A 25,097-nucleotide genomic window follows, 5' to 3' on the forward strand; every position below is an offset into this window, starting at 1 on the left:
CATCAGCACCCATACTTGCTAATACACAGACATCAGCACTCATACCTGCTAATACACAGACATCAGCACTCATACCTGCTAATACCCAGACATCAGCACCCATACCTGCTAATACAGGGACATCAGCACCCATACCTGCTAATACCCAAACATCAGCACCCATACCTGCTAATACCCAGACATCAGCACCCAGAATACGCAGACATCAGTACCCATACCTCCTAATACAGAGACATCAGCACCCATACCTGCTAATACACAGACATCAGCACCCAGAATACACAGACATCAGCACCCGTACCTCCTAATACAGACATAAGCGCCCATGCCTCCTAATACACAGACATCAGTCAGCAACCATTCCTCCTAATACACAGACATCAGCACCCATACCTGCTAATACACAGACATCAGCACAGTACCTCCTAATACACAGCCATCAGCACCCATGCCTCCTAATACACAGACATCAGCATCCATACCTGTTAATACACAGACATCAGCACCAGTACCTCCTAATACACAGCCATCAGCACCAGTACCTCCTAATACACAGCCATCAGCACCAGTACCTCCTAATACACAGATATCAGCACCCATACCTTCTAATACAGACATTAGCACCCATACCTCCTTATGCAGAGACTTCAGCAACGATAATACACAGACATCAGCACCCATAGCTCCTAATACATAGACCACAGCACCAGTACCTCCTAATACAGACATCAGCACCCATACCTCCTAATACACAGACATCAGCATCCATACCTCTAACCCCCTCTGTATACACAGGGACACATACCTTTAACCCCCTCCATATACACAGGAACACATACCTCTAACCCCGTCCATATACACAGGGACACATAGCTCTAACCCCCTCCATATACACAGGAACACATACCTCTAACCCCGTCCATATACACAGGGACACATACCTCTAACCCCCTCCATATACACAGGGACACATATCTCTAACCCCCTCCATATACACAGGGACACATACCTCTCATCCCCTCCTAATACACAGAGACACATAGCTCTTAACTGCTCCTAATACACAGACATCAGGGACACGTACCCCTCACCTCCTAAAACACAGACATTAGGGACACATACCTCGCACCCCCTCCTAATACACAGACATCAAGGACACATACCTCGCACCCCCTCCTAATACACAGAATACTAGCACAAGTTTCTTATCTGTGACATGAAATTGCCCTAGAGGTTACAATCTCTACTGATCTGTCCCATATCTGGCTGCGGTGACACCCCACAATTTCCCCCAATATTCCCCCACGGTTCTTCTTCTCTGCATTCCATGCCCCCCCCCCCATGCCCTAAAGGGTCCCCCCTCCTGCTCTGCATTCCATGCCCCCCCCATGCCCTAAAGGGTCCCCCCTCCTGCTCTGCATTCCATGCCCCCCCCCCATGCCCTAAAGGGTCCCCCCTCCTGCTCTGCATTCCGTGCCCCCCCATGCCCTAAAGGGTCCCCCCTCCTGCTCTGCATTCCATGCCCCCCCCATGCCCTAAAGGGTCCCCCCTCCTGCTCTGCATTCCATGCCCCCCCATGCCCTAAGGGGTCCCCCCTCCTGCTCTGCATTCCATGCCCCCCCCCCATGCCCTAAAGGGTCCCCCCTCCTGCTCTGCATTCCATGCTCCCCCCCCCCCCCCTCCAAGCCCTAAGGGGTCCCCCCTCCTGCTCTGTTCCTGGGTTACTTCGGCCATGTTATGAAGGTTATGACAGAGAAGAGCTTGATATAAACCAGGAAGCAGGCGAGAGAAACCCAGCATTGCGCTGTGTGACATCATTAAATATTAATATTGCATGAGCTGCCTTTCCAGGATTACCGAATACCAGCCCAACCCATAGCAAGATGACAGCACCCCCAACACACCCCACACACAGCAAGGTGACAACACACCCAACACACAGCAAGGTGACAACACACCCCACACACAGCAAGATGACAGCACCCCCAACACACCCCACACACAGCAAGGTGACAACACACCCAACACACAGCAAGGTGACAACACACCCAACACACAGCAAGGTGACAACATACCCAACACACAGCAAGGTGACAACACACCCAACACACCCCACACACAGCAAGGTGACAACATACCCAACACACAGCAAGGTGACAACACACCCCACACAGAGCAAGGTGACAACACACCCAACACACAGCAAGGTGACAACACACCCAACACACAGCAAGGTGACAACACACTCAACACACAGCAAGGTGACAACACACCCAACACACAGCAAGGTGACAACACACCCAACACACAGCAAGGTGACAACACACCCAACACACCCCAAGGGCTCCCGCCTGGGGACCGCGGGGTGCCTCAATCTCTGAGACAGCTGGCCACTTTAACATGGTGATGTGTCAGGGCAGGACGTGATGTCACAATCCCTTCGTGCTGTATGATGTCATCAGAGCATCTGGCTTAGTTCCTGCTCCTTGGAGGTGTTGGGCTCAGGGGCAGCAGTTGAGCAGCAGGGATGGGTGGATGGTAGGTCCCGGGGTCGGGCAACCTTTTCAGCTCACTCTTCTCTGAGGCCTGTGGCTGGGGTATCTGTCTCAACAAGTCGTAGTCTCATGTCCCTGGGGCAGGTGGTAAGTCCTTGACAGGTGGGGTGGGCAGAGAGCACATCTGGGCTCCCTGGGACGAAGGGCAGATGGGGGGCTGTGTGTGAAGGTCACATACATGGGGGGATATAGGGGAGGATCCAATATCACTTAACACCCTGACCAAGAAAAGACCCCCTGTTTAAAAAAAGAACTTTTATTGGGATGATTACCAATGCGGAAACTGAGAATCTATTCCGTTAAAGAAGTGTGTGAGCCGAGCCCGCGCATTTTAAGTGAAACTTCTTTGTCTTTGGTCACTGTTTTGTCACAGATATTGTATTTGTGATGTGATATTTTTAATTAAAATTCAAAACCCAATGTCAGTGGCAAAACACAAAGGCGTGTGACTCAGAACGCGCGGGCTCGGCCCACACCTGTTTTAGCTATTTGCACTTATATAGTTATACTAACTGTGACAGGAAGGGGTAACCAGGCTATCTAATAAAGGTTAAGCTCTCTGGTTACCCCTGAAACTGTGGGGTCCCTGGTAGCTCCTTAAGCCAGGTACCAGGGATAATACATGTGGAAAATAAAGTGACCCCTGCTTTTTTCTATTTTCAGGTTCCCTTAGACCTAGTTTCACTTAAAAAACCTGTGAATGAATCTAGAGCTGTACCCCTTTATCCTCACCTTATGTTACATCTAGGATAAGGTTGTAATTGGTGAGAGGGACAGATCGCGCTAGGATTGTGTTGAGATGCTATGCAGAGGAAAAAGGTAGAATATTGAGGAACTGGAGAGCCTCCAAAGGTACCTCTTGTTAGTGTGTACACTTAAATTGCTGTATAGTTTATTTATTTATACAAAGTATTACCAGGAAGTGACACATTGAGAGTTACCTCTTGTTTTCATGTATGTCCTGGGCACAGAGTTATGATAACACATACATGGTTCCACATACATGGTTACATTAAGTGAACAGGGTTTATACATTATATACAAGACATTGCATGCACAGTTAGAGATAATATATATTATATCCGTATGTAACAGTTACAGACCAGATTAAAATGTGTGACAGCCTTAGTTTTGAAAGAACTTAGACTGGTGGTGGATGTGAGAGTCTCCGGTAAATTGTTCCAGTTTTTGGGGTGCACGGTAAGAGAAGGAGGAACGGCCGGATACTTTGTTGAACCTTGGGACCCTGAATAGTGTTTTGGAGTTGGGGGAGGGGGGGGGAGGACAGTTGAACAGAAATCCTTTTATTAAGTCAGAGTAATGAAGATGATTAAAACATAAAATGTATTCAGTTATACAAATAAAATAATGGGTACATAAAAATGATTCAAATCAAAAATGGGAGGGGAGAATTGTATATAGTGGGAGGGAACTGTTATTTCTAGGTATATAGTGGGAGGGAACTGTTATTACTAGGTATATAGTGGGAGGGAACTGTTATTACTAGGTATATAGTGGGAGGGAACTGTTATTACTAGGTATATAGTGGGAGGGAACTGTTATTACTAGGTATATAGTGGGAGGGAACTGTTATTACTAGGTATATACTGGGAGGGAACTGTTATTACTAGGTATATAGTGGGAGGGAACTGTTATTACTAGGTATATAGTGGGAGGGAACTGTTATTACTAGGTATATAGTGGGAGGGAACTGTTATTACTAGGTATATAGTGGGAGGGAACTGTTATTACTAGGTATATAGTGGGAGGGAACTGTTATTACTAGGTATATACTGGGAGGTAACTGTTATTACTAGGTATATAGTGGGAGGGAACAGTTATTACTAGGTATATACTGGGAGGGAACTGTTATTACTAGGTATATAGTGGGAGGGAACTGTTATTACTAGGTATATACTGGGAGGGAACTGTTATTACTAGGTATATACTGGGAGGGAACTGTTATTACTAGGTATATAGTGGGAGGGAACTGTTATTACTAGGTATATAGTGGGAGGGAATTGTTATTACTAGGTAAATACTGGGAGGGAACTGTTATTACTAGGTATATAGTGGGAGGGAACTGTTATCACTAGGTATATAGTGGGAGGGAACTGTTATTACTAGGTATATACTGGGAGGGAACTGTTATCACTAGGTATATACTGGGAGGGATCTGTTATTACTAGGTATATACTGGGAGGGAACTGTTATCACTAGGTATATAGTGGGAGGGAACTGTTATTACTAGGTATATAGTGGGAGGGAACTGTTATTACTAGGTATATAGTGGGAGGGAACTGTTATCACTAGGTATATAGTGGGAGGGAACTGTTATTACTAGGTATATACTGGGAGGGAACTGTTATCACTAGGTATATAGTGGGAGGGAACTGTTATTACTAGGTATATAGTGGGAGGGAACTGTTATCACTAGGTATATAGTGGGAGGGAACTGTTATTACTAGGTATATACTGGGAGGGAACTGTTATTACTAGGTATATAGTGGGAGGGAACTGTTATTACTAGGTATATAGTGGGAGGGAACTGTTATTACTAGGTATATAGTGGGAGGGAACTGTTATTACTAGGTATATAGCGGGAGGGAACTGTTATTACTAGGTATATAGTGGGAGGGAACTGTTATTACTAGGCTTGTACTAAATACAAGATATGCCGGGGGGAAAGAAATCTAAGGGATTGCAAAATATAAGGGCATTACAACCAACAAAAAGAATGACAACAACTGACAAATCTCCTTGTATTTAATTTAATCGATGTACAACTCAAAGAAAATCACATCTCTTTATTACAAAAAGGTCTTTCATTTGCACCGACCTCTCCCTTTGATACGGTTGATGGCATAAAAGACGAGACCGCGTCAGCCATCCTTGAGAAAGCTCCAGCATGGGGTGAAACGCGCGTCGGGATTGTTTGCGAGTGACATGAAACATTACGGGGGTTTGGGGCTTCACACTGGGGACCCGGAAGAGTTTGCGGTAAAGTTATTGTACACCAGGAGTGAAGCATCTAGATACTCAGCATCTATTCTCAAGGCGAGTAACGGTATAAATATATATTATTTACTACTTTAACCAGATTTCTGTAAATCTTGGCAGAAATTGTACTCCACTATATCAACAGAGCATTATTGTGCTAACCACAGGTGCAGGTGATGCAGAGCACAGCAAAGGTACAGGATACACTGGAACAGCAGCAGTAAAATAAAAGTCCTTTATTATAACTTCATGGTACAGACAGGGATGGGTGCAAAAAGCCTCCTTCTCTTACGCGTTTCACGCCTATAAGGCGCTTCGTCAGAGAGTGTGTGCTAACACTTGCAGAGAGGTGTGCTGAGCAGGTACATAGGGTTTAAAAGGCCTGATCTAGTGCCAGTCCTGTTTTAGTATTTAAAAAGCTCGTATAGTACAGGACTACTGTACAATATCAATATACCTCCTCCCTTCAGAATAACTGAACTGATAAACTAGTTCTTCGAAATCACTCTTTTTCCCTGAAACATTACAAGCACGATCCTGGGATCTGTACCTAAGGCATGCTAAATACACTGCTGGCCCTAGGTGAATCGCTATAACAGATCCTAGTAATAACAGTTCCCCCCAATATATACCATTCTCCCCTCCCCCGATTTTAATGATTTCTATGTACCAATTATTTTATTTGTATAACTGAATAAATGTCATGTTTTATCATCTCCATTACTCTGACTAAATAGAAGGGCTTCTGTTTAACTGTCCCCCCCACTATACACCGATGTAAGTGTGCTCACTAACAAGAGGCACCTACGGAGACTCTCTCCGGTTCCACAATATTGGTGCAAGATATGGTTGCGCTTGTTTGGTTCGTGAGCCCATTTCAGTGAATGGCTGCGGTAAACACCGCGAAGTCAGTGTTTTTGAACAGGGAATCCAAGGAAATCCATACAGGATAACATTCGAAAATGTTACCAAATAAAGAAGAATGTACAATGCATGTGATCTCAGACGCGCTATTAGAGAGGGTTGGGGTTCCTTACAATGTATCTGATCTCAGACGCGCTATTAGAGAGGGTTGGGGTTCCTTACAATGCATCTGATCTCAGACGCGCTATTAGAGATGGTTGGGGTTCCTTACAATGCACCTGATCTCAAACGCGCTATTAGAGAGGGTCGGGGTTCCTTACAATACATCTGATCTCAGTCGCGCTATTAGAGAGGGTCGGGGTTCCTTACAATGCATCTGATCTCAGACGCGCTATTAGAGAGGGTTGGGGTTCCTTACAATGCATCTGATCTCAGACGCGCTATTAGAGAGGGTTGGGGTTTCTCAGAATTTAACAATATAATTATAGGGTTCCTTAATCAAAAAAAAAGGTTGTAAACTACTGAGCTAAGTGATACAAATAGAACATAAAACTTTATAGTGCGGGGTATTTATGGAACATTATGACTAACTTGTGCCAAGAAAACTCTAAATGTGTTCGTGAGCCCATTTCAGTGAATGGCTGCGGTAAACACCGCGAAGTCAGTGTTTTTGAACAGGGAATCCAAGGAAATCCATACAGGATAACATTCGAAAATGTTACCAAATAAAGAAGAATGTACAATGCATGTGATCTCAGACGCGCTATTAGAGAGGGTTGGGGTTCCTTACAATGTATCTGATCTCAGACGCGCTATTAGAGAGGGTTGGGGTTCCTTACAATGCATCTGATCTCAGACGCGCTATTAGAGATGGTTGGGGTTCCTTACAATGCACCTGATCTCAAACGCGCTATTAGAGAGGGTCGGGGTTCCTTACAATACATCTGATCTCAGTCGCGCTATTAGAGAGGGTCGGGGTTCCTTACAATGCATCTGATCTCAGACGCGCTATTAGAGAGGGTTGGGGTTCCTTACAATGCATCTGATCTCAGACGCGCTATTAGAGAGGGTTGGGGTTTCTCAGAATTTAACAATATAATTATAGGGTTCCTTAATCAAAAAAAAAGGTTGTAAACTACTGAGCTAAGTGATACAAATAGAACATAAAACTTTATAGTGCGGGGTATTTATGGAACATTATGACTAACTTGTGCCAAGAAAACTCTAAATGTGTCTGGGTTATAATAATAAAAAAAAAAAAAACATTTTATGAGTTGTTTCAATTCTAATGCCCCATAAACACTTTGTGCCTATAATTACAAGCGCATCCCTGTGTGAACACAATATCTACAGACTACTTCCTACCTTTAATCTTCAATTCACAATAATAGATATGAACCCAAGTTCCCAGTCCTGACTATTGTATATTATAAACCTACAACCTATATTTCCTCTTTAAATTGATTGTCTAGGTTGCTGCATCCATAGCACGCAGGCGCCAGCAGCTCTGAGGTCTAGTTCAGGCTCACGCTCGTGACATCACTACTGAACCAGACGCACATTTCACTGACTGAGCTTCTGGGGAAAGACAATCGGGCAGAGTGAAACGCGAGCCGGTTTTAGGGACGTCATGGGCGCGACCCCGAAAGAGACCTCGTAGCTGCTGGCGCCCGCATGCTACGGATGCTGCAGCCTAGAAAATCTATTTATAGAGGAAATGAAGGCTGTTGTTGTATATTATACAACATCGAGGACTAGGAACTTTATTTATAAAAATATTTTACCAGGAAGTAATACACTGAGTCACCTCTCGTTCTCAAGTATGTCCTGGGCACAGAGTTATAAAAATACATGGTTACATGAAAAGAACAGGGTTAAACAGTAAATTCACAGACATTTCATGGATAGATAGTGTTGGAAAATTGGGTAGAGGGGATAAAGGGGCTGGTGAGTTTCAGATTGAAATAGAAAAGCTTTAACATCACCAAACGGCAGCAAAATGGCTCACACCCTTCGGCTGCACCAAAGGCTGTCCTTCTTTAGGGCAACGTAGATGTACACTTAAGGGGTTCAGATTAAATGCAGCTGTGAATACAATGTTCTTTGTGTCCTCCTGGCTCATTAACATTCCAGTGGGTGGGGCTGACGTTCCACATAGTACAAGCAAATGTTAACCCTTAGCACGCTGGTCCTGTGCAGAGGGGAGCCCCATCAGGAGTCCGCCTTTGGGGCGATGCAGATATACACTGAAGGGGTCTTCAGAGTACAGTGAACTTAGGTTCATATCTATGATTGTAAATTGAAGATTAAAGTTAGGAAGTAGTCTGTAGATATTGTGGTCACACAGGGATTTGTTGGTAATTATAGGCACATGTTCATACCGTAGGGCATTAGGATTAAAATACCACGCAAAGAACACTCATAAAATGTCATTCTTTATTCACAGTGTGTGTTTCATTATTCACAGTATCGTCACACAAACACATTTAGGAGATTTCTTTGGCACACGTTGGTCTGCATGTTCCAGAAACACGATGCACTATAACGTTTCACGTTCACTTTGCGTCACTTAGAGCTGTTAAACTCTGCCATGGACACAAATAAGTTGGCTCGCCGTTCAAACAAGGGCAAGAAGTACCCGAAGAGTTAAAATACATTTGAAAATAAAGGAGTTAAGTTCTGAACCAGGGGCCACCAACAGGCCAGGTATTGGGGATATCTCTGCTTCAGCACAGGGGGCTCTGTCAGTTCTCTTTCCATTGAGTCACCTGTGCTGAAGCAGGGATATCCAGGCAACCTGACCTGTTGGGTGGGGGAGGGGGGCTGGCATTGTCCCACCTCTGTGCTAGATGGTGGTAGGAAAAGGATGCAAGTTATTAGGATTTGTTATTGGTAGGGTTGCTAGGCGGCTTCTCCAAAAATACTTAACACAATGGTGAAAGGTGTGACACACACACACACACACACACACACACACACACACACACACCTCTCCACTTCATGCTGTTTCCTCCTCTCCTTGGGCCCAGGCCTCCTGATTGCCTGCATTACCCAGCAGCAGCCAATCAGGATGGTGGAAACAGCCCCGCTCTAGCAGCCCCCCACGCCGGTCAGGTCACTACACCCAGAGAGGTAATACCTGTATACACAGACATGTCCAGTATTACATCATTTTTTTACTGGACAATGTCCCCAAATTCAGGACAGTCCGGTTCACTACTGGACACCTGGCAAGGCTAGTTATTGGTAGGGTGTCATCAGGCCATGGTCACCAGCCTTCATCCCAGGCAGGTAGAGATAAGCCTAAGCGGCCTGGATATTATGTGTGGTCCTAGAGGTATATGAAGGTGAAGGGATAACTACTGGTGATACATCAGGTTTCAAAATAAATAAAAAGGGTCAGTGGTGTTGATTAGGGGAAGTGGCTGAAGGCTGGAAAGGGTTAAGTGGCTATTGTCCATGCAGATTGGAGATCAGGGTCCGGTTTTGGACCACACCCTTTCTTTCCCGTGAGAGAAGACAGCTCAAACCACAATTAAATAAAGATTGAAATGGGACGCACTGGGAGGGCGGTTATTGCCGCGCTGATTAAATAACCGATGTAAGCGCGGCGGCCGTATTAAAGACGACGCGGCATTTTCCGCCTTCCTGACACGTCTCAGTCTTGTATAACGCGATGAGCCGAGGCCTGGGAGGGGGGGACATTTCCTCTGGCACAGGCAGAACCCTCCTCTCTCACTTCCTTATCTACTCCCGCAAGAACAGGATGGGCGAGGGGTTGGGCGATACTGGTTTGACAACTCCCCATTTAGAGATTACACAAGCAGCACTTTAAAAAAACAACAAAAAACACTTTTATGCTTTAATACACACCGCCTTTGATTATCTTTATTGAAAACTAATAACCTAAGCGGCCGATCAATTAGATTTCCCGTGATCGATCAGAAAAGATCCTGCTTCCCAGGGTTCACTTAATGGCCGCCTTTCAGTTTCAATCAATCCTTCGGTCAGTAACTCAGCAGATACTATGTATCTTGATATTACTAAGGTAACATTATCTATTGTTGCAGTTTACAGCTGAAACTGCTGGGAACATTGACAACAAATGATCTGAAACAGGAAAGTGTTGCAAAGATCTTGCACTGCTGGGGAGGTGGCTAATCCTGCTGTAGAAATCACAGGATGCTTAGTACCATAGTTACCCGATTACAGGGTGACCCCGAGTATAAGGCGACTCTCTAATTTCAGTAGAAGCCGGCAAGAAAAAAAAATAGTGTCTCTCCTCTCTCTGAGCTTCCTGCCACAAGCAACATGGCGGCTTCAGGCAGGGTAACATGGCTGCTTCAGGCAGGGCAACATGGCTGCTTCAGGCCGGGCAACATGGCTGCTTCAGGCAGGTCAACATGGCTGCTTCAGGCAGGGCAACATGGCTGCTTCAGGCCGGGCAACAGGGCTGCTTCAGGCAGGGCAACAGGGCTGCTTCAGGCAGGGCAACAGGGCTGCTTCAGGCAGGGCAACAGGGCTGCTTCAGGCCGGGCAACATGGCTGCTTCAGGCCGGGCAACATGGCTGCTTCAGGCCGGGCAACATGGCGGCTTCAGGCCGGGCAACATGGCTGCTTCAGGCAGGGCAACAGGGCTGCTTCAGGCAGGGCAACAGGGCTGCTTCAGGCCGGGCAACAGGGCTGCTTCAGGCCGGGCAACATGGCTGCTTCAGGCCGGGTAACATGGCGGCTTCAGGCCGGGCAACATGGCTGCTTCAGGCCGGGCAACATGGCTGCTTCAGGCCGGGCAACATGGCTGCTTCAGGCCGGGCAACATGGCTGCTTCAGGCCGGGTAACATGGCGGCTTCAGGCCGGGCAACATGGCGGCTTCAGGCCGGGCAACATGGCGGCTTCAGGCCGGGCAACATGGCTGCTTCAGGCCGGGCAACATGGCTGCTTCAGGCCGGGCAACATGGCTGCTTCAGGCCGGGCAACATGGTGGCTTCAGGCCGGGCAACATGGCGGCTTCAGGCCGGGCAACATGGCTGCTTCAGGCCGGGCAACATGGCTGCTTCAGGCAGGGCAACAGGGCTGCTTCAGGCAGGGCAACAGGGCTGCTTCAGGCCGGGCAACAGGGCTGCTTCAGGCCGGGCAACAGGGCTGCTTCAGGCCGGGTAACATGGCGGCTTCAGGCCGGGCAACATGGCTGCTTCAGGCCGGGCAACATGGCTGCTTCAGGCCGGGCAACATGGCTGCTTCAGGCCGGGCAACATGGCTGCTTCAGGCCGGGTAACATGGCGGCTTCAGGCCGGGCAACATGGCGGCTTCAGGCCGGGCAACATGGCGGCTTCAGGCCGGGCAACATGGCTGCTTCAGGCCGGGCAGCATGGCTGCTTCAGGCCGGGCAACATGGCGGCTTCAGGCCGGGCAACATGGCGGCTTCAGGCCGGGTAACATGGCGGCTTCAGGCCGGGCAACATGGCGGCTTCAGGCCGGGCAACATGGCGGCTTCAGGCCGGGCAACATGGCTGCTTCAGGCAGGGCAGCATGGCTGCTTCAGGCCGGGCAACATGGCTGCTTCAGGCCGGGCAACATGGCTGCTTCAGGCCGGGCAATATGGCGGCTTCAGGCCGGGCAACAGGGCTGCTTCAGGCCGGGCAACATGGCTGCTTCAGGCCGGGCAACATGGCTGCTTCAGGCAGGGCAACATGGCTGCTTCAGGCAGGGCAACATGGCTGCTTCAGGCAGGGCAACATGGCTGCTTCAGGCAGGGCAACATGGCTGCTTCAGGCAGGGCAACAGGGCTGCTTCAGGCAGGGCAACAGGGCTGCTTCAGGTAGGGCAACATGGCTGCTTCAGGCCGGGCAACATGGCTGCTTCAGGCAGGGCAACATGGCTGCTTCAGGCAGGGCAACAGGGCTGCTTCAGGCAGGGCAACAGGGCTGCTTCAGGCAGGGCAACAGGGCTGCTTCAGGCAGGGCAACAGGGCTGCTTCAGGCCGGGCAACAGGGCTGCTTCAGGTAGGGCAACATGGCTGCTTCAGGCCGGGCAACATGGCTGCTTCAGGCAGGGCAACATGGCTGCTTCAGGCTGGGCAACATGGCTGCTTCAGGCCGGGCAACATGGCTGCTTCAGGCCGGGTAACATGGCTGCTTCAGGCCGGGCAACATGGCGGCTTCAGGCCGGGCAACATGGCGGCTTCAGGCCGGGCAACATGGCGGCTTCAGGACGGGCAACATGGCTGCTTCAGGCCGGGCAACATGGCTGCTTCAGGCAGGGCAATAGGGCGGCTTCAGGCCGGGCAACAGGGCGGCTTCAGGCCGGGCAACAGGGCTGCTTCAGGCCGGGTAACATGGCGGCTTCAGGCCGGGCAACATGGCGGCTTCAGGACGGGCAACATGGCTGCTTCAGGCAGGGCAATATGGCGGCTTCAGGCCGGGCAACAGGGCGGCTTCAGGCCGGGCAACAGGGCTGCTTCAGGCCGGGTAACATGGCTGCTTCAGGCCGGGCAATATGGCGGCTTCAGGCCGGGCAACAGGGCGGCTTCAGGCCGGGCAACAGGGCTGCTTCAGGCCGGGCAACATGGCTGCTTCAGGCCGGGCAACATGGCTGCTTCAGGCCGGGCAACATGGCTGCTTCAGGCCGGGCAGCAGATAGACTTCCCCGGACTAGTTACGACCACACCGCCCCCCCCCCCCCCCCCGCCCCCATGCCAGCGGTCTTGCAAGTCCTCCCATTTCACACCTCACGAACCCCCTTTATTTCCCCCTTTTCCCATGTATTTCTCTCCCCTCCGTCTTCCTCACTCCTCTATCCTCCCCCTCCATCAATTACCCCACTCTCCCCCACAATATACACACACCAAACCCCTCCCCCCAGTACATACAAAAAACCCTACCCCACCAAAAAAACCCTACACCCCCAATACATACAAACCCTACACCCCCAATACATACAAACCCTACACCCCCAATACATACAAACCCTACACCCCCAATACATACAAACCCTACACCCCCAATACATACAAACCCTACACCCCCAATACATACAAACCCTACACCCCCAATACATACAAACCCTACACCCCCAATATATACAAACCCTACACCCCCAATACATACAAACCCTACACCCCCAATACATACAAACCCTACACCCCCAATACATACAAACCCTACACCCCCAATACATACAAACCCTACACCCCCAATACATACAAACCCTACACCCCCAATACATACAAAATACACTTACCTTGGGGGTGGTCTCAGGCCGGGGCCCGGTGGTAGCGAGGAGCCCAGCTGCCGGTCCTGCAGTTGCCGCCGGACCCCGGCTCTCCCCAGGTGTGGGGCTTCTTCACTGACCCACGCTGGCGTGCGCCAGGCCTCTCATGCCGGCATACGCCGGAAACTCAGCCCAGCTTCCGGTGCGCACCGACTTCAGAGAGGCCTGGAGCGGGACAGTAAGGAAGGCCCACAGCCGGGACTCGTGGCAACTGCTTTGCCCGGCCGCCGGGCCCCTCGCAGCCACACCCGGCTCTCCCAACCGTTGGCGGCCCTGGCCTCAGGCCCCCAAAGTGGAGCTCCATCCTTTGTAACCACCCACCTCCTAAATAAGAAAAGCAAAGGTACACACTGCTGGCAAGGATATCCTGAGGGAAAAATAATGGGCACAACACCAGACTAAAAACTGAGGGTATTTATTCCATAAACTCACAGGGACATAAGCACAGCCCACGCACCAACGCGTTTCGTGCCGTGGGACTTTATCAAGGTGTAATAGGAAAACATACCTCCTCACAGTTATAGGCCCCATTTCGCGCGAAAAAGTCTGTGGGAACGCATTGCGCATGCGCGCCAGTGACGCGTCGCAACACTGTGACACCGCCTCATGCCCAACCGATCACCTCGTCACCGTGAGGTGACGTCACTCGTGTGCGCCCGCATCCAGCCTGACACGCAAAGTCCCCGTGCTCCCAGCGGGCGGGAGGTGGAAGGGGATAATAAATCAACAACAACTTTATCGATACACTAAAAACGGACAAACTAACATAACTAGCAACAACTGGTATAATACACATAAACGTTCATACCACATGATAAAAACAAGAAAAAACAAGAAAAAAATAATAAAGAAAACCTAGTGATAAATTAGATACATTTAGATGCAAGAAGATGTTTAAACAATCACAAACCCAACCTGACTATAATCTACTATATATTTCTGAAAGTGTCCTATGTGTCCGGGTCTGTATGTGTCTCCCTGTGCCCCTCCCCGTGTCCCTAGCGGCAATCTCATTGGACCTTGGGCCAGGCCAATGAGATTGCTCCCTTGGGCCGCCCGCCCCCGCACACCTCTCATTGGCCTGAGGCGGAGTGAAGGGCACACACACACACACACACACACACACACACACACACACACACACACACACACACACACACACACACATCACTATACACACACACATCACTATACACACACACATCACTATACACACACACACATCACTATACACACACACACATCACTATACACACACACACACACACACACACACACACACATCACTATACACACACACACACACATCACTATACACACACACACACACATCACTATACACACACACACACACATCACTATACACACACACACACATCACTAAACACACACAACCCCCCCACACACACGGGGCTCACAGTGTTAGCAGCACATCACCGCTCTCTTCCCCACCGGTCCCGGAGGCTCCGTCTCTCCCTGTTTCCCGCGCTTTCACCCCCCCCCCCCCTCCACGTGGGAGTTGCCGGACGGGTGAGGGAGCTGCCGAACGGGTGAGGGAGCTGCCGGACGGGTGAGGGAGCGGCCTTCACCTTCCCTCACTCACTTCCCCTCCACCCCCCCCCCCCGGCGCCGCTACAGTCAGCGGCGGAGCGGAGTGAGCGAGCGCGCGCCAGGGACACAGCGGGGGAGCGGAGTGAGCGAGCGCGCGCCAGGGACACAGCGGGGGAGCGGCCACAACACGCTGCCTCCCGCCTCAGATCCACATGGGAGCTGCCGAACGGGTGAGGGAGCTGCCGGACGGGTGAGGGAGCTGCCGGACGGGTGAGGGAACGGCCGGACGGGTGAGGGAACGGCCGGACGGGTGAGGGAACGGCCGGACGGGTGAGGGAACGGCCGGACGGGTGAGTGAGCGGCCTTCACCTCACCCACCCCTCACTCCCCTCCCTTCCCCCTCCCCCTCCAACTCCACCTCCCCCTCCCTTCCCCCTCCACCTCCCCTCCCTCCCCCTCCACCTCCCCTCCCTCCACTTCACCTCCCCTCCACCCCCCCTTAACCTCCCCTCCACCCCCCCTTAACCTCCCCTCCACCCCCCCCTTAACCTCCCCTCCACCCCCCCTTAACCTCCCCCTCCACCCCCCCCTTAACCACCCCTCCACCCCCCCCTTAACCTCCCCTCCACCCCCCCTTCACCTCCCCTCCACCCCCCCTTTACCTCCCCTCCACCCCCCCTTTACCTCCCCTCCACCTCCCCTCCACCCCCCCCTTCACCTCCCCTCCACCCCCCCCTTCACCTCCCCTCCACCCCCCCCCCCCTTCACCTCCCCTCCACCCCCCCCCTTCACCTCCCCTCCACCCCCCCCTTCACCCCCGCTTCACCTCCCCTTCACCCGCGCTTCACCCCCCCTCCACCCCCCCCCCTTCACCTCCCCTCCACCCCCCCCTTCACCTCCCCTCCACCCCCCCCCCCCCCTTCACCTCCCCTCCACCCCCCCCCTTCACCCTCCACCCCCCCCCTTCACCCTCCACCCCCCCCTTCACCTCCCCTCCACCCCCCCTTCACCTCCCCTCCACCCCCGCTTCACCTCCCCTTCACCCCCACACCTTCACCCCCCCTCCACCCCCACCTTCACCCCCCCTCCACCCCCACCTTCACCCCCCCTCCACCCCCACCTTCACCCCCCCTCCACCTCCACCTTCACCCCCCCTCCACCCCCACCCCCCTTCACTCCCCCCTTACAACCTCCCACCTCCCCCCCCCTTCCCACCTTCCCACCACCTCCCCCCCTTCCCACCACCTCCCCACCTTCCCACCACCTCCCCCCCATCCCACCACCTCCCCCCCCTTACCTCCCCTCCACCCCCCCTTCACCTCCCCCCCAGCCCCCCACCCTTCCCACCTACCCCCTCCACCCCCCCTTCACCTCCCCTCCGCTCCGCCTTCACCTCCCCTCCGCCCCCCTTCACCTCCCCTCCGCCCCCCTTCACCTCCCCTCCGCCCCCCTTCACCTCCCCTCCGCCCCCCCTTCACCTCCCCTCCGCCCCCCTTCACCTCCCCTCCGCCCCCCCTCCGCCCCCCTTCGCCCCCCCTCCGCCTCCCCTCCGCCCCCCCTTCACCTCCCCTCCACCACCCATCCTCACCTCCCCTCACCACCCATCCTCACCTCCCCTCCGCCCCCCTTCACCTCCCCTCACCACCCCTCCGACCTCACCTCCCCTCCTTCAATGCCTTTCGTCCGCCCTCCTGCCTCTGCCTTTCGCCCACCCGCACTTCTGCCTTTCACCCGCCCACCGCTCACACCCCTGCGCCACACAGCCGCCGCACGCACTCAACAGACACCCGCCACTCGACACACACCCGCCGCCTCTCACCCACCCCACACACTCGACACACACCTGCCGCATCCTGCCCCTACGCAACAATATCACTGACCAGCTGTCACCCGCACTCGCCACACACCCGCCGCCTCACACCCTAGCAGGACCCCGACCCACAGCCAGCACTCACTACCCACGCGCCACCCGTACTGAACACCCACCCGCCGCCTCACACACGCTCACACCCTAGCAGGACACACGCCTCACATTTTCACATCACTTATGTCACCAAAATATACATTGTACTGTGGTGTGTTTACAATAAACCATTTTTATACAACATCGTATTACATTTTCTTCCATCTTTCTTTTCAATATTATTATCCAACCTTTCCAACAAATAGTCACCTATTGTTCCACCATTTATAAATAATACTACCTATTACGCATTTACATCCCGGGCAACGCCGGGTCTCTCAGCTAGTAACTAATAAATGATAAATTATTAAATATATGAAAAAAATAGATTTATGTCAAGTTCCTATCTTCCTTCATTTCTACTATTCTACTCTGCGTCTGCACTGATATTGACCGTCAGTCTCTACATCATTCTACCGCCTCCTACATCCAACTGCTGATTGGCTGGCCAAGTGCGCGGGCCCAACTACAGACTTTCCTACTTCACTTTAAAAACAAACGTCGCCTTATAAATCGGGCAACACCGGTATATTATAACTCATGGAAAAATGGCATTATGAATTGAATAAAAATATAATAAGTATCATCTAATAATCTGGTCACATTGGATTAAAGAGAAAGTCGTGACATTGTTCCACCTTCAACTCAATGTGTTTGTCACCATAAGGCCGAGCCTAGCCCTGGAGTTGCTGCATGCGCGCATGTCAGGCACACTTCTGTTATTGGCTATAGCGGTTAGCCAAGTGCCTGCAGGCGAAAAGGTGCGCCGACGCGGCAGCGTTTTGAGGAGACAATACATTTTGTCTTCTCAGGCGGCTGCCGCATGACATCAGCGTCACGTGAGCTGGTTCAGCCAATGAGGGCGAAACAGCTTTGTGACACCCCCCGCCACGCCTCCCCAAATCTCCTGCAGCCAAGTTCACAGATCGCTGGGGCTGCAGGAGTGCGTGCGAACCGCGTAGGTAGTATAAGCTTGAACGCTGGGGCTGCAGGACTGCGTGCGAACCGCGTAGGTAGTATAAGCTTGAACGCTGAGGCTGCAGGAGTGCATGCGAACCGCATAGGTAGTATAAGCTTGAACTCTGGGGCTGCAGGAGTGCATGCGAACCGCGTAGGTAGTATAAGCTTGAACGCTGGGCCTGCAGGAGTGCATGCGAACCGCATAGGTAGTATAAGCTCTGCCTCATTCTGGGCCCAGGACATACTTACCAACGAGAGGCAACTCTCACGGGGTTATTCAATTCAACACACGCAGGTCGATAAATAAAAATCACACACGCACGTTAAATAATGATCAGGAAAGCGGAAGATTTCAGAAACGCCGTTATCTTTATTCTCCCGGCCGGCGCAGGCGGCGCACTGAATGGGCCTTTTCTTTTAAAAAAGGAAAAACAAAACAAGACACAAAACATTACAAAAAAAGATTACTGCAGAGAGGTGCCGACGGCGCAGGAATGGGGTCGCTGGGCGATACAAACGCGCGTTAAAGAGCCATTAACCCCTCGGCTTCCGGGGAGGGTTTATAAATCATTACATGATTGTCTCTGACGGCGAAGGGTCGTGTCCGTAGTATACGCGCGTTACACCATAACACTACACGCCAATGGGATTATGGATGATAACCCACACGTGGTATTGCGTGGACCGCCATTAAATAAGGGTAGAACTTGGGTGGGGGTCAGGTTGGAAGCCCCCCTGTGGCGAACTTAACAAATGCGTTCTCCGTCACCGACTTTGCCTGTCACGTTTCTCCCGATGGTCACACCATCTGGCGTGTCCCCCCTCTCCTCCCCCCAAAAACACTAATGCAAAAATTCTCTTCAAAAGTGGCCACGTGATTATGCAGCTTGTTTCCGGACCCCGACCACGGTTCCTTTTAGTTCGGTTTCTGGGTAACGGCTGCAGCGTGTAATGAGCGCACTGCGCAAAGGTAATAAATAGGTCTTAATCTACAGCATGAGGCAACTGGTCAAACTGAAACTAAATCTGTTAGAGCCACGCTCCCACGCGGGAGAGCCACGCGGGGCCGAACATATTGTCTGGTGCCGTCCTACTTTGGCAACTTAAACGCGCCTGATTTTGCGCTGCATGTACACCAAGTCAGGATGCCAACTCCAGCCCGCAAGGGCCGCCAACAGGTCAGGTTTTGAGGGTGTCCCTGCTTCAGCACAGGTGTCTCAATCAGGTGTCTCAATATCGTCAAACCCTGGCCTGTTGGGGGAGCTTGCTGCCTGGAGTTGACCACTCCTTGGTACAAGTATGTTCTTACCCGATGCCCAGACGGCGAGCCTTGGTTTTGAGTGAGCAGCTGCTGTATCCGTTTCTTGCCGGCCTGGCACTGCCCACACAAAGCACACAATCTCTGCCCAACCTGGAAGCATTTCTCAGGCAGGCACCGTTATTCCAACCGCCAGGGACAAAGGCCTGGTCAATTGTGACAACGCCTCCGCAGGGTCCCTCACCGGGCGGCAGAAACAAACGCTTCTACCAACATTAAAGCCAGAGCTACGGAGGTAAGGTTACCCACGAGCGTACGGCCAATTCCACTGCCGCGCCGGTGCAGATCAGGCCTGCATTCCGCGGAAGTATGGCAGAGTTAGCGCCCAAAGGGGAGTTTCCTGGCAAAGTTATGCAAAGAATCGGGGCGTTGTGTCAGCGATATGGAAAACTCCTATATGTCACCTCTGGCTCGCACTCCTATCCTCACAAGGACCCCAGATAGAAGGGGAAAGCGGGCAACCAGCCACCGTACCAGTGCACCGGTCACATACCACTGACCCTGGTTGGTTATTCCCATACAACCAGGGCTGGCCAATGCCAGTCCTCAAGGGCCACCAACCAGTCCGGTTTTAAGGACATCCCTGCTTCAGCATAGGTGGCTCAATTAGAATGACTCCTTAAAAAGGGATATCCTTAAAAGCTCATTTTTTGGTGGCCCTTGAGGACTGGAGTTGGTCACCCCTGCCACACAAGATCTGGCCCAAGCTACATAATGAGATGTGGTCCGATCAGTGACCAGGTTAAGAGCTGCTGACCGAGTCATTGAACTGAGTAGAGGTCATGTACAACGTGTCAATCCTATTCCTGTTGGACAATGCAATGTCTCCGGTCCCTCTGCACTGGGACCCTAACCCTAATCCTAATCCCATCTTCTGGATACCAAACGGGGAACTTCCTGCTGGTGTCCTCACTACAGGCATCCGGTCCCAAAGGAGGTGTAAGCCTGACCACCGGGTCAGTGGAAGTCTCTACGAGAGGGGGTCGGATCTTTTTGTTGGTCTTCAGCTCGCTGAAGATGAGACCCCGAGATGCATCAGCAGGTGGGAGGGCAGGTGCTGGGAGGTACGGGATTCCCATAAAAGCATTGGTATTGCACACACACGTCCGACACTTTCCAACGTTGGCAAGCGGAACAGGGATATTTGGAATAGGATCTGCTTTGCACCGCTACGTTTCCTGTAAATCTGCTTGCAAAGTGATGGTGGGCACCCTGAGGTCACACTCCTGAGGGGTGTGTGTGTGTGTTGCAAAGTGATGGTGGGCACCCTGAGGTCACTCCTGAGGGGTGTGTGTGTGTGTGTGTTGCAAAGTGATGGTAGCACCCTGAGGTCGCTCCTGAGGGGTGTGTGTGTTGCAAAGTGATGGTAGCACCCTGAGGTCACTCCTGAGGGGTGTGTGTGTGTTGCAAAGTGATGGTAGCACCCTGAGGTCGCTCCTGAGGGGTGTGTGTGTTGCAAAGGAAATATCGTATGTCAGTATCATGGAGTAATGGTTACTCCCAGCGAGTACTACCGAGTACTGCGAAGCTGTGCTTTGGCATCACATCATACGACAGCGGCGCCGCCGAACCATAAGACGAGAGTCCGTGTTACTCCGTATAATCCTGCCGCCGCTGCACCCCCATTACCGGCAGTCCTAGTCTTAATGTTTCATGCAATGCCTTGTAGAGCAGTGACAGAGGCCGTTCCTGTTACCACTGCTCGCCCACCATACACGTCTGGTTAGCAGCGAGTGGTGCCACGGCTCTGAAAGTCTTAAAGTGGTCGCAACGTCCGAGAAACCCGCCAACCAGGACAAAACAAATAAAGCAAAATGGTGCAACTTGTATATCCCACACCACATGGTATAGGCAGGGCCCACTACCGCCATTTTAGTGGTCCCCGTACACATCGTGGTGCTGGTGGGGAAGTCCAGACATGACTTTCGGTGTGTGGTATCTGAGTTAGACCAGAGAATAAATTCCTTAATCCCTCCTTTTTTGGCTCCGCATGAATAGTAAAGCTGGAAGAATGGATCAGCGCAAACGGAGGTTCTCCTTTGGAATCGGTGGAGGAACCGATGGCCGGTCTGCTTTGGTTTCTCCTGTCCGAGCCAACAGAGCAGTTGGGTGGAGGTGGAAGAGTTGGGTCTAGAGCAACAGCAGGGACTAGAAGAACATGGCCCATTAACACTGGCCCACTACATGTTCTGCCAAGTCTTCATGGTAGAACCACACGTGTCCTGGGGGAGGAGACGAGTTTGTGGTCCCTTCAGCCTGGGTATAATCTCATAACGGGCCTCAATGCCGAGTCTTTTTTTTTTTACTGCAATGTTGAACAGTCTGGGGATTCTGATACAGGGGCCCGAGGTACGACCCCAGTGGCAATCTGATTCGCTACACGTCGCTATTCTGCTGGGTTTTTTGGCAGCGGTCAAGACAAATGGGGATTAGCGTCCCGACACGCTCTGCCCACTCGGAAAGGTTCTGCCGACACCCAGAAGATGCCCATTAAGGGCTCGGGCTTCTGCTCGTCCTTAACACGAGGTCGGGGGGGGGCGAGACGACCGGGCTTTGCCGCCTCAGCGCTTTGGTTTCCATGATTGAGGCATCTTGGGAAGGGGCCCGATTACGAGTTCCCTAAAACAGATGGCCGGGGTATTGAAGAAAGAAAAGAACGGCTCTTGAAAGCGTCCCATGAGCCAGCGGTGATACCATTAGCCCCTTTGCCGCTGGAGTGGGACCCCCCCTCACCCCCTCCAGTGGTGAAGGGGTTAGAGAATATCCCAATCTTCCTGGAAGCCTCCCCAGGCTAGATACGGAAGCTCTCCTCTTTGCCGTCGATGTGTTTGAGGCGGAGGTACGCGTCGGTGCCGATACCCTGGAGGGACTGGATGCCGAGGGATCCGCCCAGGTATTCTGCGTACGCCCGGGAGGTGGGGAGCCCGAAACCGAAACTGGAGGGAGAGAGAGAGGGGACATGGAGTTAGTGTAGCAAAGGCTCGGTCCTGGCTGCCCCGGTGTTCTCGGTAGCCGAGTACTCTGAAGGTGGACGGCGGGACGAGTAGGGGAAACGCGAGCAAGTACTTCATCGAAAGGGTGTTGGGTGCGTGGGATCGCCTCCCGGCAAAGGTGGTAGAGGCGAACATAGTAGGACCACACCTTGAGTATGGAGTACAGTTTTGGGCACCACTCCTTAGAAAAGACATTATGGAACTAGAGAGTGCAGAGAAGAGCCACCAAATGAATAAAGGGGAAGGACAATCTAATTTATGAGGAGAGGCTAGCTAAATTAAGATTTATTTACATTACAAAAGAGGCGTCTAAGAGGGGATATGATAACTATATACAAATATATTCGGGGACAGTACAAGGAGCTTTCAAAAGAACTATTCATCCCACGGGCAGTACAAAGGATTCGGGGCCAACCCTTACGGTTGGAGGAAAGGAGATTTCACCAGCAACAAAGGAAAAGGTTCTTTACAGTAAGGGCAGTTACAGTGTGGGATTCATTACCCATGGAGACTGTGATGGCAGATACAATAGATTTGTTCAAAAAAAAGTTGGACATCTTTTTAGATGGGAAAGGTATACAGGGATATACCAAATAAGTATATATGGGAAGGATGTTGATCCAGGGAGTAATCTGATTGCCAATTCTTGGGAGTCAGGAAGGAATTAATTTTTCCCCTTATGAGATATCATTAGATGATGTGACACTGGGGTTTGTGTTTGCTTCCTCTGGATCAATATACTGTGGGGGAAGAGAACAGGTAAGTACAGATATAGGAAAGTGTCTGTCGTCTACATTTAGCATAGGGTGAACTTGACGGACGTACGTCTTTTTTCAACCTCATCTATTATGAAACCATGTAACGACCATGTAACGACCATGTAACGACCATGTAACTACCATGTAACTACCATGTAACTACCATGTAACTACCATGTAACTACCATGTAACTACCATGTAACTACCATGTAACTACCATGTAACCCCGACATGCTTGGGATAGACAAGACTATAATAAAAAGATGTGTCTGATGTTTCTACAGCAGATAGAAAATGGACAGACTTGTTGGGCCAAGTGTTTCCCGCCCCAGACACACCGCCCACCCCAGACACACCGCCCGCCCCACCGCCCGCCCCAGACACACCGCCCGCCCCAGACACACCGCCCGCCCCAGACACACCGCCCGCCCCAGACACACCGCCCGCCCCAAACACACCGCCCGCCCCACCGCCCGCCCCAGACACACCGCCCGCCCCACCGCCCGCCCCAGACACACCGCCCGCCCCAGACACACCGCCCGCCCCAGACACACCGCCCGCCCCAGACACACGTCCCCCTCGTATACAATGTATATCTGGGACACGGCTGGAATTCCTGCAGGCTGGTACACGAGGAGGGGCGCCGGTCACACGGTCAGGGGCGCCGGTCACACGGTCAGGGGCGCCGGTCACACGGTCAGGGGCGCCGGTCACACGGTCAGGGGCGCCGGTCACACGGTCAGGGGCGCCGGTCACACGGTCAGGGGCGCCGGTCACACGGTCAGGGGCGCCGGTCACACGGTCAGAGGCGCCGGTCACACGGTCAGAGGCGCCGGTCACACGGTCAGAGGCGCCGGTCACACGGTCAGAGGCGCCGGTCACACGGTCAGAGGCAGAGGCGCCGGTCACACGATCAAAGGCGCCGGTCACACGGAATATCTCGGTCCCGCTCACCCATGCATGGGGCCGGACTGGCCGCTGTTCACCATGTCCACCATATTCCCGAAGATGGGGTTGATGCGGGGGTCCTGCGTGCTGGTCTCGGCGGTAGTGAAGTGGTAATCCATCACCCTCTCTAGGTGATCGTGGGGGATCCCTCCGCCCCGGTCTGAGATCCTGCGGGGGAAGAGAACAGGGCCGGTGAGCCGGTGGATCCCAATATATTATCCCTTCCACAGTGCATTGTAGGCCCATCACACGCTGCCTTAATGCACACGTCCCTCCTACCAACCAGTGTGCCCAGGCACTGCCATCTACTGCACGTACCCACCATCAAGGCCAGGCACTGCCATCTACTGCAGGTACCCACCATCAAGGCCAGGCACTGCCATCTACTGCAGGTACCCACCAACAAGGCCAGGCACTGCCATCTACTGCACGTACCCACCATCAAGGCCAGGCACTGCCATCTACTGCAGGTACCCACCATCAAGGCCAGGCACTGCCATCTACTGCAGGTACCCACCAACAAGGCCAGGCACTGCCATCTACTGCACGTACCCACCATCAAGGCCAGGCACTGCCATCTACTGCAGGTACCCACCATCAAGGCCAGGCACTGCCATCTACTGCACGTACCCACCATCAAGGCCAGGCACTGCCATCTACTGCATGTACCCACCATCAAGGCCAGGCACTGCCATCTACTGCAGGTACCCACCATCAAGGCCAGGCACTGCCATCTACTGCACCTACCCACCATCAAGGCCAGACACTGCCATCTACTGCACGTACCCACCATCAAGGCCAGGCACTGCCATCTCCTGCACTTACCCACCATCAAGGCCAGGCACTGCCATCTACTGCGCTTACCCACCATCAAGGCCAGGCACTGCCATCTACTGCACGTACCCACCATCAAGGC

General features: G+C 52.2%; 1 protein-coding gene across 6 annotated transcripts in view; it reads right to left on the minus strand.

Moving 5' to 3' along the window:
- Positions 1-18,513: 18,513 nt before the first annotated feature.
- BCKDK (branched chain keto acid dehydrogenase kinase) overlaps positions 18,514-25,097 on the minus strand; it is a 46,505-nt gene continuing 39,921 nt past the window's right edge. For all 6 annotated transcript variants that reach the window (XM_075566507.1, XM_075566506.1, XM_075566509.1 and 3 more), the window contains exons 14-15: positions 24,188-24,349; positions 18,514-22,417 (exon numbers count right to left, since the gene is read on the minus strand). In XM_075566507.1, coding sequence (XP_075422622.1) covers positions 22,273-22,417; positions 24,188-24,349 — 307 coding nt within the window. In that variant the 3' untranslated portion in view covers positions 18,514-22,272. The remainder of the gene's footprint in view (positions 22,418-24,187; positions 24,350-25,097) is intronic.

Source organism: Ascaphus truei, chromosome 11, assembly GCF_040206685.1.
Source record: "Ascaphus truei isolate aAscTru1 chromosome 11, aAscTru1.hap1, whole genome shotgun sequence".
NCBI classification, from domain to species: Eukaryota; Metazoa; Chordata; class Amphibia; order Anura; family Ascaphidae; genus Ascaphus; species Ascaphus truei.